Source organism: Echinops telfairi, unplaced genomic scaffold, assembly GCF_000313985.2.
Source record: "Echinops telfairi isolate 266 unplaced genomic scaffold, ASM31398v2 ScPeMD7_443;HRSCAF=831, whole genome shotgun sequence".
In the NCBI taxonomy this organism is placed as follows: Eukaryota; Metazoa; Chordata; class Mammalia; order Afrosoricida; family Tenrecidae; genus Echinops; species Echinops telfairi.
In genome coordinates, this window is record NW_022104341.1 from 4,488,235 (window position 1) to 4,502,041 (window position 13,807).

Sequence of the window (13,807 nt, forward strand, 5' to 3'; positions counted from 1 at the left end):
TGTGTGGATTCTGATAAGAGTTGTATGAGCTCCCAATAAAATGATTTAAAAAAAAACAGGCATCTAACACACTTTGTGCAAATGAAAAAATGGTACCCTCTCCATCAAGTTGTTAACAGCACCTGACAGGTAAGATAGGGATCCTAGAGAGAAATGGGTTTATGTCAACAAACCTGAATCCAATGTCATGGAGTGCATTCGGACTCAGAGCAGAACTGCCCTACGGCGTTTCTAGGACTGTAAATCTTTATGGAAACGGACTGTGACACCTGTTTCCCATGGATGTGCTGGGGGGTGAAATTGCTGACCTCTCAGTTAGCAGCCCAGTAATTAACCCCCTTCACCACCAGATCGCCTCTGTATGGCAACAAGGGAGGAACTAACTGGAAAAGGTGAGAAGGGCAGCCTAATTTGAAGAATGCAATCGCAGTCCCTGTATTGTACACAGGAAGTTGTCGAACGGGTCTGTGCTTTGCTGCATATATTTTTGACAATAGGTTTCAAAGATTGTGGGCCTACATCTGAATAGGTATTGGCCTTTGCCAAGGTTCAACAGTCGGTGAGCAGAGCCTTCGTCCACCCATATTCTGATCCAGAACCTATTCCCCCTCTCCCCTTTTACTTCAGAACTTAAAGGAATGAATACCCTGATATGAATTAGAATCCAAAACTGTGATTACCGTTTACAAAGTCCCAGAGGTATGGCTGGGCAAACAAACTTCCGTACTGCACGCTTCTCCTGTTCTTCAAGCTTTCCGTCAGTATGTCTGACTGTGTAGACCTCTTATATTTCTGTTTCGCTTTAAGGAGGAGAAGGTCCTCCAGAGGATTTTCAATTATCCTGGCTCTCTCAAATTCTACCTCCATGATTCCTTACCCTCGCCTATGAGCTCTCACCAAGGTGGGAAAAGGGTGTGACTAAGACAGGCTGCTCCTAAGCATTAGCTCCCCTCTAGATGGTGCCCACTCAAGTCATTGTGACATTGCTGTCACCATAGCGCTGTGCGGAACGAGAACCAGAAGAGCTTAACTCTAAAAATGAGCCCTGCTACTTACCGATGACATGCTGCTGGGCAAGTGATGTAGCCTGAAAAGGTCCCAATTCCCTCACTGGGATACAGACAGTATCCGCCACATCGAAGACAGAAAGTGTGTTTGACGGACAATCTGATGCTTAGAATAATCAACTTGTTAGTTCCTGTTTCCCTTCTCGCTCTTATTCATGTATTATTCAACTGATATTTATTAAATTCTCACAATAGGCCAGGCCTTGTCCTAGGAGGTGGGGACATAGTAGTGAACAGAAACCCCTGCTGCCGTGAACGGTCATTCTAGTGGCGGAGACAGACCCCAAACCCCAACCAAACTCACTGCCACCAAGTTGATGGCAACTCTTCATGACCCTATAGGACAGGATGGAACTGCCACCGTGGGTTTCCAAGACCACAAATCTTTACAGGAGTAAAAAGCTCATCTTTCTCCCTCGGGATGGCTGGTGGTTTCAACTGCTGGCCTCGCCGTTATCAGTTCAATTCATAACCCCCTCCAAGGCTTCTAAAATAGGAGTTTCAACCCTGGAAGGGGTTGCAACACTGAATGTGGGGGGTGTAAAAAAAGTTCGCAACGCTGAAGAGGTTTCTGAATAGGCAACAACTGAACATTAATTCAAAGTCAAATGTGTAAATGAGTCTGAGGTGTTTCTGATAGCAATTGCCCGTGTGTCAAATTTCTCATGGGAAAAGGAGTAGAAAAAGTTTGAGAAGTCCTCCAGGCCTCCTTGGAGGAGACAGAGCGCATGCAACATGTGTGTTGCTAGGTAGCGGTCAATGTCAAGGGGGAACAAAGGAACACACAGAAGGAGAAGAGAAAAAGAGGCTTTTAATATTACATGGGGTGGACAGAAAAGGCTTCATTGTGAGATGGATGGCATTAAGGAAAGTCCCAGAGGAAGTAAAGAAGAGAGACAGGTGGAACGGGATGAGGGAGAGTCATAATGTGTACTAAGAAACCAAGGCCTAAAAGAAGTGGGGGCCAGCAAGGAGGCTGCCAGGTGAAGTGCAGAGAGAGAGGAGTTGTGGGAGGTGAGGTCATAATGGCATGGAATCTCGGCTGTACCCATCCTCTCCTTGCACATATAGGATTCATAACCAACACTTGTTTGAGCGACTCATTACTGTGAAACTGTAGCAGGATTTCTGTCAGTTTGCCACACCATAGACTTAGGCGTTGCTGAGAGCTATGTCCTTGGTATTTCAAACACCAGCAGGGTCACCCAAGGTGAACGGATTTCAGTGGCGCTTGCGGACTAAGAACAGACGAGGACACCTGAGGAATTAGCCCCTGGAAACCTGATGAACAGCAGTGGAACATAGTCAGGTGCTGAACGCCTCGTGAATAGCCGCAGGTCACTGTCAGACAGAGTGCGGGAAGAGGAGCCGCTCAAAGCTGACCGAGGAAGAGCTGCCTCCTCAGAGTGGAGTGGACCATAATGACATGGATGGTGCAAAACTTTCTGGATCTTCAGCTGCTGATGAGGCATGACTCAACAATAAGGAAAACAACTGTAGACATGGATTTATAACCAGAACATGGAATGTACAGGCATCGAGACAGTTGTGAGGACGGCACACGACCAGGCCGTGTTTCCTTCTGTTGTAGCTACAGGCTGGCACCAACTCGGTGGCACCTAGCAACAACATGTGCAAAATATTGAACGATAAAGGGAGCGCCAACAGAAGATGGAAAGAACACATGGAATCACCGCACCACAAAGAACAGTTGACCCTCAATCGTTCAAGAGGTAACATCAAGAACCAATGGTACTGGGATATATGAAAGGATTTGGGCTTGCACTTAATCCTAGGCCCAATCTAAGAACAATTAGTTCTTATGACGTAACGCTGATTGATGCTCACCCTCCTGAGGAAATCACTGACAATATGGATGCTATAGCAACGTGTGGTGAACAAAATAGATGGCTATTAGAAAGAATAATGGCTGGGGTCTGAAAGCCTTGTCTTCAAACAAGCGGTGGCGGCATGGAAGAAGCGCACCAATCTGTGCGAGCTAAGGACTAAACAACAAAAACCAAATTTCATGCCTGAGCTTAAAGGGTGAGCACCCAGTTTGCAGAAGGCTGTGGATAACATTCGAAGCCCAAAGTTAACAAGTTACAAAGGTTCAAGATACAATTATTTGGACAAGAAAAACCTCTTCTGAGCTGTGCCACAGGGAGGCCTCTCTCTGGTCCTTGGTTTTTCAGTCCCATAGTCTCTCAACCTCTGTCCTGCTCAGGCAATGTTACAAAACTCTTTCAGGGTTGCCAATAAGTGCCCCCAAAGGTATATCACTCCACCTTAAACTCATCTTGGAGACATGCAGTTCTAGCTCCAGGTGTCAGTAAACCTATATCCCCTAATCAAGTGGCTTGAGACACTCCACTCCACAAGCCAGCCACCTGCCCAAAGGCACTCAGTTTTACTTGCTCCATGGACTAGGAAGTCCAGCCTTCTGTCTCATGCTCTGTGTTACAGCTTTCTGCCTGACCAAGGTAGTTCAGTGTGCAAGGATCTTGGGGTCCAAAGGATGTGCTCTACTCCTGCCTCTTCTTATTTCTGGTGGTCATGAGATCCCCCTTGCTTCTAAGATGGCTTATTTTTATTATTTATTTATTTAAAAATCATTTAATTGGGGGCTTGTACAACTCATCACAATCCATACATCCATCCATCCATTGTGTCAAGTACACTTGTTCATTTGTTGCCATCATCATTCTCAAAACATTTTCTTTCTACTTGAGCCTTTGGTATCAGCTCCTCATTTTTCCCCCTCCCTCCCCCGCCCTCCTTCCCTCACGAACCCTTGATTATTTATAAATTATTATTATTTTTTCATGTCTTATACTGACTGATGTCTCTCTTCACCCACTTTTCTGTTGTCTGTCCCCCAGGGAGGGGTTTATATGTAGATCAATGTGATTGGTTCCCTCTTTCCTCCCCACCTTCCCCTTCTCCTTCTGGTATCGCTACTCTCATTGTTGGTCCTGAGAGGTTTATCTGTCCTGGATTCCCTGTGTTTCCAGCTCTTATCTGTACCAGTGTACATGCTCTGGTATAGCTGGAATTGTAAGGTAGAATTGGGGTCATGATAGTGAGGGGGAGGGGATGAAGCATTAAAGAATTAGAGGAAAGTTGTATGTTTCATCAGTGCTATACTGCACCCTGACTCATGTCCTCTCTGAGACCTTTCTATAAGTGGATGTCCAATTTACTACAGAGGGGCTTTGGTTCTCCACTCTGCCCTTCCTCTCATTCACAATGATATGATTTTTTTGTTCTTTGACGCCTGCTACCTGATCCTATGGACACCTCGTGGTCACACAGGCTGGTGTGCTTCTTCCATGTGGGGCTTTGTTGCTTCTCAGCTAGATGGCTGCTTGTTATCTTCAAGCCTTTAAGACCCCAGATGTTATATCTTTTGATAGCCTGGCACCATCAACTGTCTTCACCACATTTGCTTATGCACCCAGTTTGTCTTCAGCGATCATGTCAGGAAGGTGAGCATCATAGAATGCCAGTTTAACAGAACAAAGTGTTCTTGCATTGGGAGAGTACTTGAGTAGAGACCCATTGTCCATCTGCTACGTTAATACTAAACCTATAAATATATGCAGATAGATCTGTTTCCCCATTGCCATATATAAATATATTTACATATGTACATGCCTATATTTAGACCTCTATAAATACCCTTTGCCTCCTAGTTCTTACCTCTATTTTAAATGGCTCATTTTATGCCTAGTATTATGGCAACATTGATCACTCTCCACATCAGAGCTGCAAGCTTTTACAACCACGGTTAATCTTGTTAACAATCACAACTGAATCTGATACTCCTTTAAGTATATTCCCCCACCTTCTCTTACCCATGAAAAAAGTCATTTGGAGGGAGTTAAAAAGACTATAGATAGAAAAATCATACTCCATAATTCAGTACCAGTCTTCATCAGAGTTAAGTCTTCATTTCCTAGGGCTTCCTTGTTGCTAACTGCCCCCAACTCAGGTTGACCCTATACACAATTAGATGAAATGCTGCCCAGTTTCCTGCCATCCCATAACCAGTTGCAAATTGGACCATTGAGATTCATAGTGTTCACGGACTGACTTTTGAAAGAAGGTCTCTAGACCTATTCTGTTTCCATCAGAAAGCGCCAGTGAAGCCTGTTCAGCATGCTGCACCACATAGTCCTACACTGACCAATCAGGGGTGCCTGTGCATGAAGTACATTGACTGGCTATCAAACTGAGTCTCCTGTAGGAGACATGAGAATTCCATTGCTGAGCCACCACTGTGTCCCACGGAGTATTACCTGTCCGGTAATAAAGAGTAAGTGAATTAATGGGTGAAGGGTCATTATCCAAAAAGCTGTGAAGACTTCACCACTGCCATCAGTTCTATTATCTTCTATGAAAGCATTGAAATTTGTTTCAGGACAGCCTGTAAAAACATCACAGTTAAGACTCTGAGTTCTGGAGCCAGACTCCGGGGTTTGAACTTGGCTTTGCAACTCACTAGCTGTGTGATGCTAGGCGTTTTTTCAGCCCTCTTGCGCTTCAGTTTCTTGCAGTTAATAATATTTTTGACCTCCTAAGCTTGTTGTAGGAGCCCTGGTGTCAAAGTGTGTAACACATTGGGCTGCGAAATGAAAGGTCAACAGTTCAAAACCACCATCTGCTCCACAGAGATGAGACTTTTTACTCCCTTAAAGAGTTACAGTCTCAGAAATCCATAGGGGTAGTTGTACCCTGTCCTATAGGGTCGCTATGAGTCAGAATTGACTTGATAGGTGAGAAGTAGTAGTAGTAGTAGTAGTAGCAATAGTAGTAAGATTTCTGTAAGAACTAAATAAAAGAAATAAAATGCGTAAGCTACTTAGAAGAGTCTGGCCCATAAAACGCCATAAGCAAGCCATAACATATTAGTCTTTATTCTCTGATTATCTTAGCTAGATTCCCATCTATTGCAAATAAATAAACCAACATTGAACAAACGTATGCAGCATAAGTTATTCCATGATTTTAAACTTATTCCATGATTTTAAAGATGTTTCACAGAATTCAAAGTTAGAAAGGCACTTTGTCTTAGGAAAGAACTAGAATCAGCAGTTTGAAAGCCATTGGTGAGGTGGCCCATCATATATGGTGGTTTTATTTTTTTCCCTGCAGGTCCGCTTTAGCCTTCTTGTTCTGACTCAGGGAGCTTTCTAGTCTCCTCAAACCTCAAGGAAGTTACAGCGTCAGTCAGGGAAGCTCCCAAGTTTACATAGTACAGACCCAGGCAATCTCAGGACTAAGTGACAATTCCTCGCCTTCAATGGAAAATTCCAAGGAGTGATCATCTGATTGGCTTGCTGGAGTCTGACGCCCACCCCAGTCAACCATCAGCCCAACGAGAGGAGATTATATAGTACAGACCCAGCAGCTGGCGCTGAACCCAGCGGGACATCCATGCGCCATGAACAGGCCCAAACAAAACACCAAACCTCGTGGCCACCGAGTTGCTGCTGACTCTGTTGGACCTCAAGGTGTAGTGACCCTATAGGACAGGGTAGAACCGACCCTAAGAGTGTCTGAGACTTTAACTCTTTATAGCAATAGAAAGCCCTGTCTTTCTCCAGGGGAGTGGCTGGTAGTTTCAAACTGCTAACTCTGTAGTTAGCAGTCAATGCATAGCCCCTACACCAGGGCAGACACCCCCAAAAGAGGCCACTGCACAGATCTTCCCAAAGCTTCCAACACGAGAGGTGCTGGACCAGCTTTCGTCCTCGGAAGGGGCCAGGGCCTCCGATCTTACTAATCGCTGGTCTCCTCTCTGGGGACACTCACCAGGCTGTCCACATTTCCTCTTCAGCCCTTCATTCAATCCCTGAGCCACGCGTTCAAACGTTTTCTCCTCACAGACTTTCAACCTTCCGGGAGATCGTTCAGGCACCTTGAAGTCTATGGGGCTGCTGGCTCTGCTGCTTCACCACACACTCTCTTTGATCACTTTTCTCCCATGGACGGACTGGATTCTCACATCTGGAGGTCTCTACCCATCTTAGCTTGCTAGTGCTGCTGTAACTCGCATACCCTGAATGTCCGCCTTCTGGGCACGGCTTTCAGAAAAAGGAAGGCGCCCTGATGGCGTCGTGGGTTATGCCTTGGGCTGCTAACCAGAAGGTCAGCAGTTTGAAACAAGCATGAGGCTTTCCTCTCCCATAAAGATTTAGGGTGTTGGAAACCCACAGGGGCATTCTACCCTGCCTCTCAGCATTGCTATGAGTCTGGCAGCGAGTTCTGGTCTGGTTCGGGGGAGTCCTGGTTCTTTCCGTTTCTGTTGCTCTGACATCCTCGGCTTCTCTGGAGATCTTCATGTGGCATCTGACCTCCACTGTCTCCCATTTCTGCTCAACTGCGTGTCTAATTCTCTCTCTCTATAATGCAGAAGTGATTAGGGTTAGGACATACTGGTATGGCCTTAGTAGCCTAGCAAAGACACACCCGATTTCCAAGTGGGCTTACACCTACAGGTCTAACGAGCAGGACCCTAACATATACTTTTCAGGAGCACAATGGATTCCATCACACTACCCAAATCACATAAAACTAATGATACTCCTGTTTTTTACGGTTCATTTTTATTGCAGAACTCTAGGTAGGACTAAGGAGTCCTAGGCAAAAGAGACTTTGAGCGCTATAAAGAATGAAGGTACAGCTCAGGTTCACGGCCAGTTGCAGCAATCACAGCTGGTGTCAAAGACAAGCCCTGTCTGGCAATGCTGCTCGTACGTGATCCCATTCAGGCAGTGCCAGAAAGCGTTTCTGTTATTAGCCACAGGGTACAGTCCGTTGGCTTTGCCAGCACAGAATCCACTGCCACCAGAGCTGCCTCCTGAACTGCTGCTTCCACTTCCGCTTCCGCTCCCGCTTCCACTTCCACTGCTGGGAGGGGGTGTTATTGGGGCAACGGGCTCAGCAGGAGCAGTGCAACCTGAAACATACAACACAAAAGGCAAACTGGTGAGCTTTGCCCCGAGGTGAAGAGACCTGGAAGGAGATGAAAAGTGGAGTTGGGGTGCAGTTAGCTTCTGTATCTTTGACATTGAGGGGACCATAGGATAGTTCCATCCTCTGGAATTTGAAAAAGCTATTTCAGGCCAAGCTGAAATTTAAAAAGAAGCTCTCTCTCCCTTTAACACTGTCAAAATCATCCAACAAATATTGACTGAGCACCTGGTATGTGCCAAACAACTTTTCTAGGATCTGGGTATAAGTTGTGAGCACATAAGAGGAAATCTCTGAGACAGCTGGGAGAAACTAGGGAGTTGGTACTTAACCCTGATTGCAGATTAGAGATATGAGCATAGGTGAGGGTTTCCTATTAAATCTCCTCAGATGGACTGAAAGAGTTTTAATCAAAGTGTTTGCAGAGAAATGCTTAGCTCTTCTGCACCCTTAAGACTTAGCAGACTAGAAAGCCTACCCAAGTAGAGCTGGTTTCCCAGAAGAGCACAAAGCTCCTACCATGGAAGCTTAGGGGTAGCATGTAGCATCTGTCTGTCAGGTCAGCCAGAGCAGTGGAAAGATGTTCTCTGGTCAATGGAGGTGGAAAAAAGGGAAGCTTGTGTCTTGAGTTGGAGAAGTTCTATGTCCTGGGCATTCCTTGCTGTCACTTACTTGCACTCTGCAGGCCGAGAGCATTCTTCAGGGTAGAGATCAAGGGGAACTTGCCCTGGTTGCAGAAGGTACCAGTGAAATCATCCAAGTCAATGGCCCAGACCATGGCACCTCCAAAGTTGTTCTGCTTAAGCCACTGAGCCTGTTCAAGCACAGAAAGCACCAGGAGCTGTGTTATTTCCTGGGACTCAAGGCTGGGACCTCACCATGTCTGAAGAGCTGATCTTACCTTGATATTGAAGCTCTTGACATTGTCATAACCAGCCCACTCATTGCCCTGATAGGCATAAGGCACGTCTTGGGGGGCATCCCATTCCTGAGTGGCTCCATTTTTCAGGAAGGTGCAGATCTTTAAAAAGCCAAGAAATCCAGATTCGTTAAATACTCATGTAACCACAATGGAGGAACCAAACATACACTTGTCCTTTCATTTAATGTTCTTTCATATGCCTGATTGAGATTGTCCCTGGATTTCTGACTATGGATTTTACATCTTCAATAAAGGAAATCAATCTGCTCCCCAAATGCTCTCATGCTGCCCTTATGCTTAATGTTTGATCTTTGAAACCCACAGTCACCCGAAGGGTATATTTATTTCATTCCTTCGTGGGTTAATATAAATGACTTTAAGTGTATGTGCTTTTCTTGAAGGGATATTGCACATCATTAAGTGCTTTTTATATTAGATTCGGTAAGTGAGCAAATAATGTAAATACTTTATGCATTTGAGGGATCCTTCTCCCATAATGGTCGGATTCTACTCCCAGCAACTCTATAAAGCAGTGAAGAACTAGCCACAGTCAAGGCTACAGTCTTTATAGAAGCAAACTGCCTCTTTTCCACATGGAGTACACAGAGGGTTCAGTAAGGAGCTGAGCACCTAACCCCTACACCACCCAGGCTTACTATTGAAGTCTTACTCAGGCAGGTAGGGGACAGAACAAAGAGCCAAGGTTTCTACAGAGTCTACTGGCTAACGCCATGCAGAACATTTACAGAACACCAATCAGTCAATGTTACCTCATGTTAATAAGTGCTGACAAATGGATTTCTATTAATACTGGCTCCCTGTGATCAAGTAGAATTGTCCCACAGGCTTTCCCAGACAGTAATCTTTATGGGAATAGATGACCAGATCTCTCTCCCTGCTAGGTGGATGCCAACCGCCAACCTTCTGGTGAATACTTGAGTGCTTAAATGTTAGACCACCAGGACTCCTTCACCTACCTCATAGTAGGCCCAGAATCCAGCCTGCCTGGTGTAGGGCCCAGCAGGACCAGCACCAGAAGTGGGGGCGCCAATGCCGGTGTTGGAGGGGTTGCTCAGGATGAAGGTGTGTCCATAGGATGGGAATCCAACGATGAGCTTCTCGGCGGGGGCCCCATTGTCCTTCCAGTAGTTCATGGCGTACTCCTGCAACGGCAGTGGCTTAGCTACAGGTCCCAGCCAGCGGATGGCCCCATTCACAGCTATGTTAGTGCAGTGTGCCGACTGGCAAAATTTATGATGTTGATGATAGATTTATTAGTTTCTCCCCCAAATATTTTGGTGGAACTAGAGTTGTTATAACATGACAGGCCCCTTAGGAGGGCAGGGGTCCAAGTGATCCATTATCAGAGTTTATTTTGATTTTCCAAGTAATTCTTCATGTAATTTACAACAACTTCCATCGTCTGCATGTGCATCTGCACAGGGGCTCACCACATTGAGGTAGGCGTTGCTGCCAGTGTCAGTAGGGTACTTGTAGAGGGGGCTGTTCTCTCCTGTGTAGCCCTCCCAAGATCCATGGAGGTCATAGGTCATGACGTGGATGTAATCCAGGTACCTGAGGTGGGATAAAAGATTTGAAATTTTCTGATGGTCACACTCTACATTCATTCAGGCAAAAGATACTACTTCCAAAGACTCTTAATCAAGGTCCCCAAACAGCAAGACAGAACAAGGACAAGTCTATCTTGCCTAGGGGATTCCCAGAGGAGTTTGAGGATAAGGTGCACCACTCACTGAGACAGCTGGGGGATCTCATAGCCAGACTGGATGTTGGAGATGCCAGCAGCTACAGCGGCCGTGACCATCAGCCTGGGCTTGTTGATTTGCTTGGCCTCCTGCTCAAAAGCTTCACGCATTTCCTGGAATAATAAAATATAGCAGGATATCAGTGAAGCTGCTTTCAGCTCCCTAAATAAAAATAACTATATGTGTGTTTTCAAAGTACTTACACATGTTTTAGCTTACTTCATTTAGTCTTTTAGCACCCTTACAAAGCAGCTAAGAGAGATACTATGAATCCGTTTTATACCTACCTAACCCACACATTTCTTAACCTAATATACCAGGCCCCATACGATGGAACTCTGGCCGCCTATGGCACCTCATCAATCACTCATCCACTTGCCCATGCGAGTCCATACGTTGTGTGTGCTGGTCTCATCCCTCATTGAATTGGCTAACACTGTTTCTTTAGAAGCTGCGTTCAAGCATCTCTTTCTTCGGAAGTCCTTTCTGGGGCCCCTGCCTCAGAGCAGCATGGAACTCCACTCTCTGCCTACCTCCGTCACAACACTGATCAACACGCCTGTCTTGGGAGTCAGACTTCCACTGGGGACTGCGTGCTCCTAAAGCCGAGGACCGAATGTTTTATTTTTATCTTAGCCCCCTGCATCTAACTCCGTACCTGGCACAGAGTAAAAGCTAAGTCATAATAATTGTTAATAATTAGCAGAAACAATACTGCCACGGAGCCAATTCCTACTCATAGTGATCCTACAGGACAGAGTTGACTGCCCTTTGTGTTTCTGAGGCTGTAAGTCTTCACAGGGGTAGAAAACCTCATCTTTCCCCTGCAGAGTTGACTGATGGAGTGGAACTGCTGACCTTGCAGTTAGCAGCACAACACATATTTACCACGCCACCAGAACTTCACTAAGTAGTCCAACAGTTGCTACACAATAATAGACACCAAGCCTTGAGGGCAACATACTGGCATGAAGCAGGGAACTAACAGAGAAGTCTGCTGCCAGGGCGGGTCCCTATCCCAGCTATGTCAGCCACCCCCCCCCTCCCCCAAGAATGACTACAGAAGGCAGTACTGAAGACACAGCCAGGGGGGAGGGCCAGGTCATCCCAGACCACAGGGGAGCAAACTAAGAGGGAGAGAGAGACAGAGAGAGGGAGAGAGAGAGAGAAAACAACATCCTGGCCCACCGAGCTTTGAAGATGACATTCCCACTCAGAGCAGCGAGAGAGTGAGAGAGAGAGGAGAGAGAGAGAGAGAGAGAGAGAGAGAGAGAGAGAGAGAGAGAGAACAGCATGCTGGCCCACCAAGCTTCGAAGACAACATTCCCGCTCAGAGCAGCCAGTGCACAGAGAGGACTGTAGGATCGGCCCCACCATAGGCCCCACCATAAGACACAGCATTCCCTTACTGACCCAGAGTGCTATGGGGAGCCAGCACCAGAGACACAGTGCAGGACTTGTACCCGGTCTGACACTCTGCCCGCCCATCTTGGCCCCCTACTCCCACCCCAGACCACAGTGTAACAAGAAGGGAGCACAACAGAGCAGCAAGGGGAGCAAAGCAACAAAGTCCCCGAGGATTCCCAAAGATAGACTTTGGACTTGGGGAGCAGGGTTTGGCACTGCAGCAGATCTAATCAGAAAACATTCACAAGGTGCAGCAGACAGACCTGGAACTATTGATAGGGTATTTTTTTCCTTTTTTTATGTCTAAGTACATATAGGTTAAGTATTAAGGTAACAGATGGACATTGGCCCTCTACTCAAGTCCTCCCTCAATGCAAGAACACTTTGTTCCAGTAATCTGGCATTCTGTGATGCTCACCTTTCTGACATGATCGCTGAAGGCAAAATGGGTGCATAAGCAAATGTGATGAAGAGAGCCGATGGTGCCTGCCTATTACAAGCTATAGTGTCCATGGTCTTAAAAGCTTGAAGTTAAACTAGCAGCCATCTAGCAGGAAAGCAGCAAAGCCCACATGGAAGAACCCCACATGGAAGAAGCACGAGGTGTCAATGGGATCAGGTATCAGGCATCAGAAGACCCCAGACAGACAACCATTTAGATGTGAATAAGGGTGTCAGAATGGAGACCCAAAGCCCATCTGTAGACAATGAGACATCGCCTCACAGAAGGGTCACAAGAAAGGGACGAGCTAGCCAGGGTGCAGTATAGCACTGACAAATCGTACAACATTCCTCTAGTTCTTTAATGCTTTCTCCCCCTCACTATTATGACCCAAGTCCTATCTTACAAATTTGGCTAGACCAGAGCATGTATACTGGCACAGATAAGAGCTCTCAATGCACAGAATCCAGAACAGATAAAACCCTCAAGACCAATAACAAGAGTAGTGATACGATGAGGGTAGGGAGAAGGTGGGGAGAGCAGGGGGAGAAAGGGGAACCAATTGCAATGTACCCCCCCCCCGGCCCCAGAGGGATGAACAACAGAAACATGGGTGAAGGGAGATAGCAGATGGTGTAAAGTATGAAAATAAAAATAATTTATAAATTATGAAGCGTTCACAAGGGTAGGAAAGTGGGGGAGGGAGAGGGGAAAAAGAGGAGCTGATTCCAAGGGTTCAAGTAGAAAGAAAATGTTTTGGAAATGATGATGGAAACCTATGTACAAATATGCTTAGTACAATTGATGTTTGGAATGTTATGAGAGTTGTAAGAGCCCCCAATAAAATGATTTATTAAAATAAATAAATAAAATCAAAACCAGGGAAAAAAATAGACAGGACCCTATTATCAAACTGCATGACACCTACCAGTTGAGTGATGTTTGGGCAAGTTACTTAACTTCTTAGTACCCAGTGTCCTCATCTGTAATAGTATCTATTAGTGCCTTCAGAATTATGTGAAGATGAAATGAGTTATAGTTTGTAAAATATCACGGAATGCCTATATTCCTGGCATATGGTAAACATGTGGCTTGTTATTATTATCACCATTATTATTTTTTTTAATTAATTAATTTATTTTTTTAAATCAATTTATTGGGGCTCATACAATTCGTCACAATACATAGATCAATTGTGTAAAGCACATCTATACATTTGTTGCCC

General features: G+C 45.6%; 1 protein-coding gene across 1 annotated transcript in view; it reads right to left on the reverse strand.

The window, feature by feature from the left end:
* Positions 1-7,762: 7,762 nt before the first annotated feature.
* Positions 7,763-13,807, reverse strand: part of CHIA (chitinase acidic) — a 14,614-nt gene continuing 8,569 nt past the window's right edge. The window contains exons 6-11 of the mRNA XM_004699186.2: positions 10,722-10,846; positions 10,419-10,542; positions 9,945-10,130; positions 8,947-9,066; positions 8,718-8,859; positions 7,763-8,031 (exon numbers count right to left, since the gene is read on the reverse strand). Coding sequence (XP_004699243.1) covers positions 7,763-8,031; positions 8,718-8,859; positions 8,947-9,066; positions 9,945-10,130; positions 10,419-10,542; positions 10,722-10,846 — 966 coding nt within the window. The remainder of the gene's footprint in view (positions 8,032-8,717; positions 8,860-8,946; positions 9,067-9,944; positions 10,131-10,418; positions 10,543-10,721; positions 10,847-13,807) is intronic.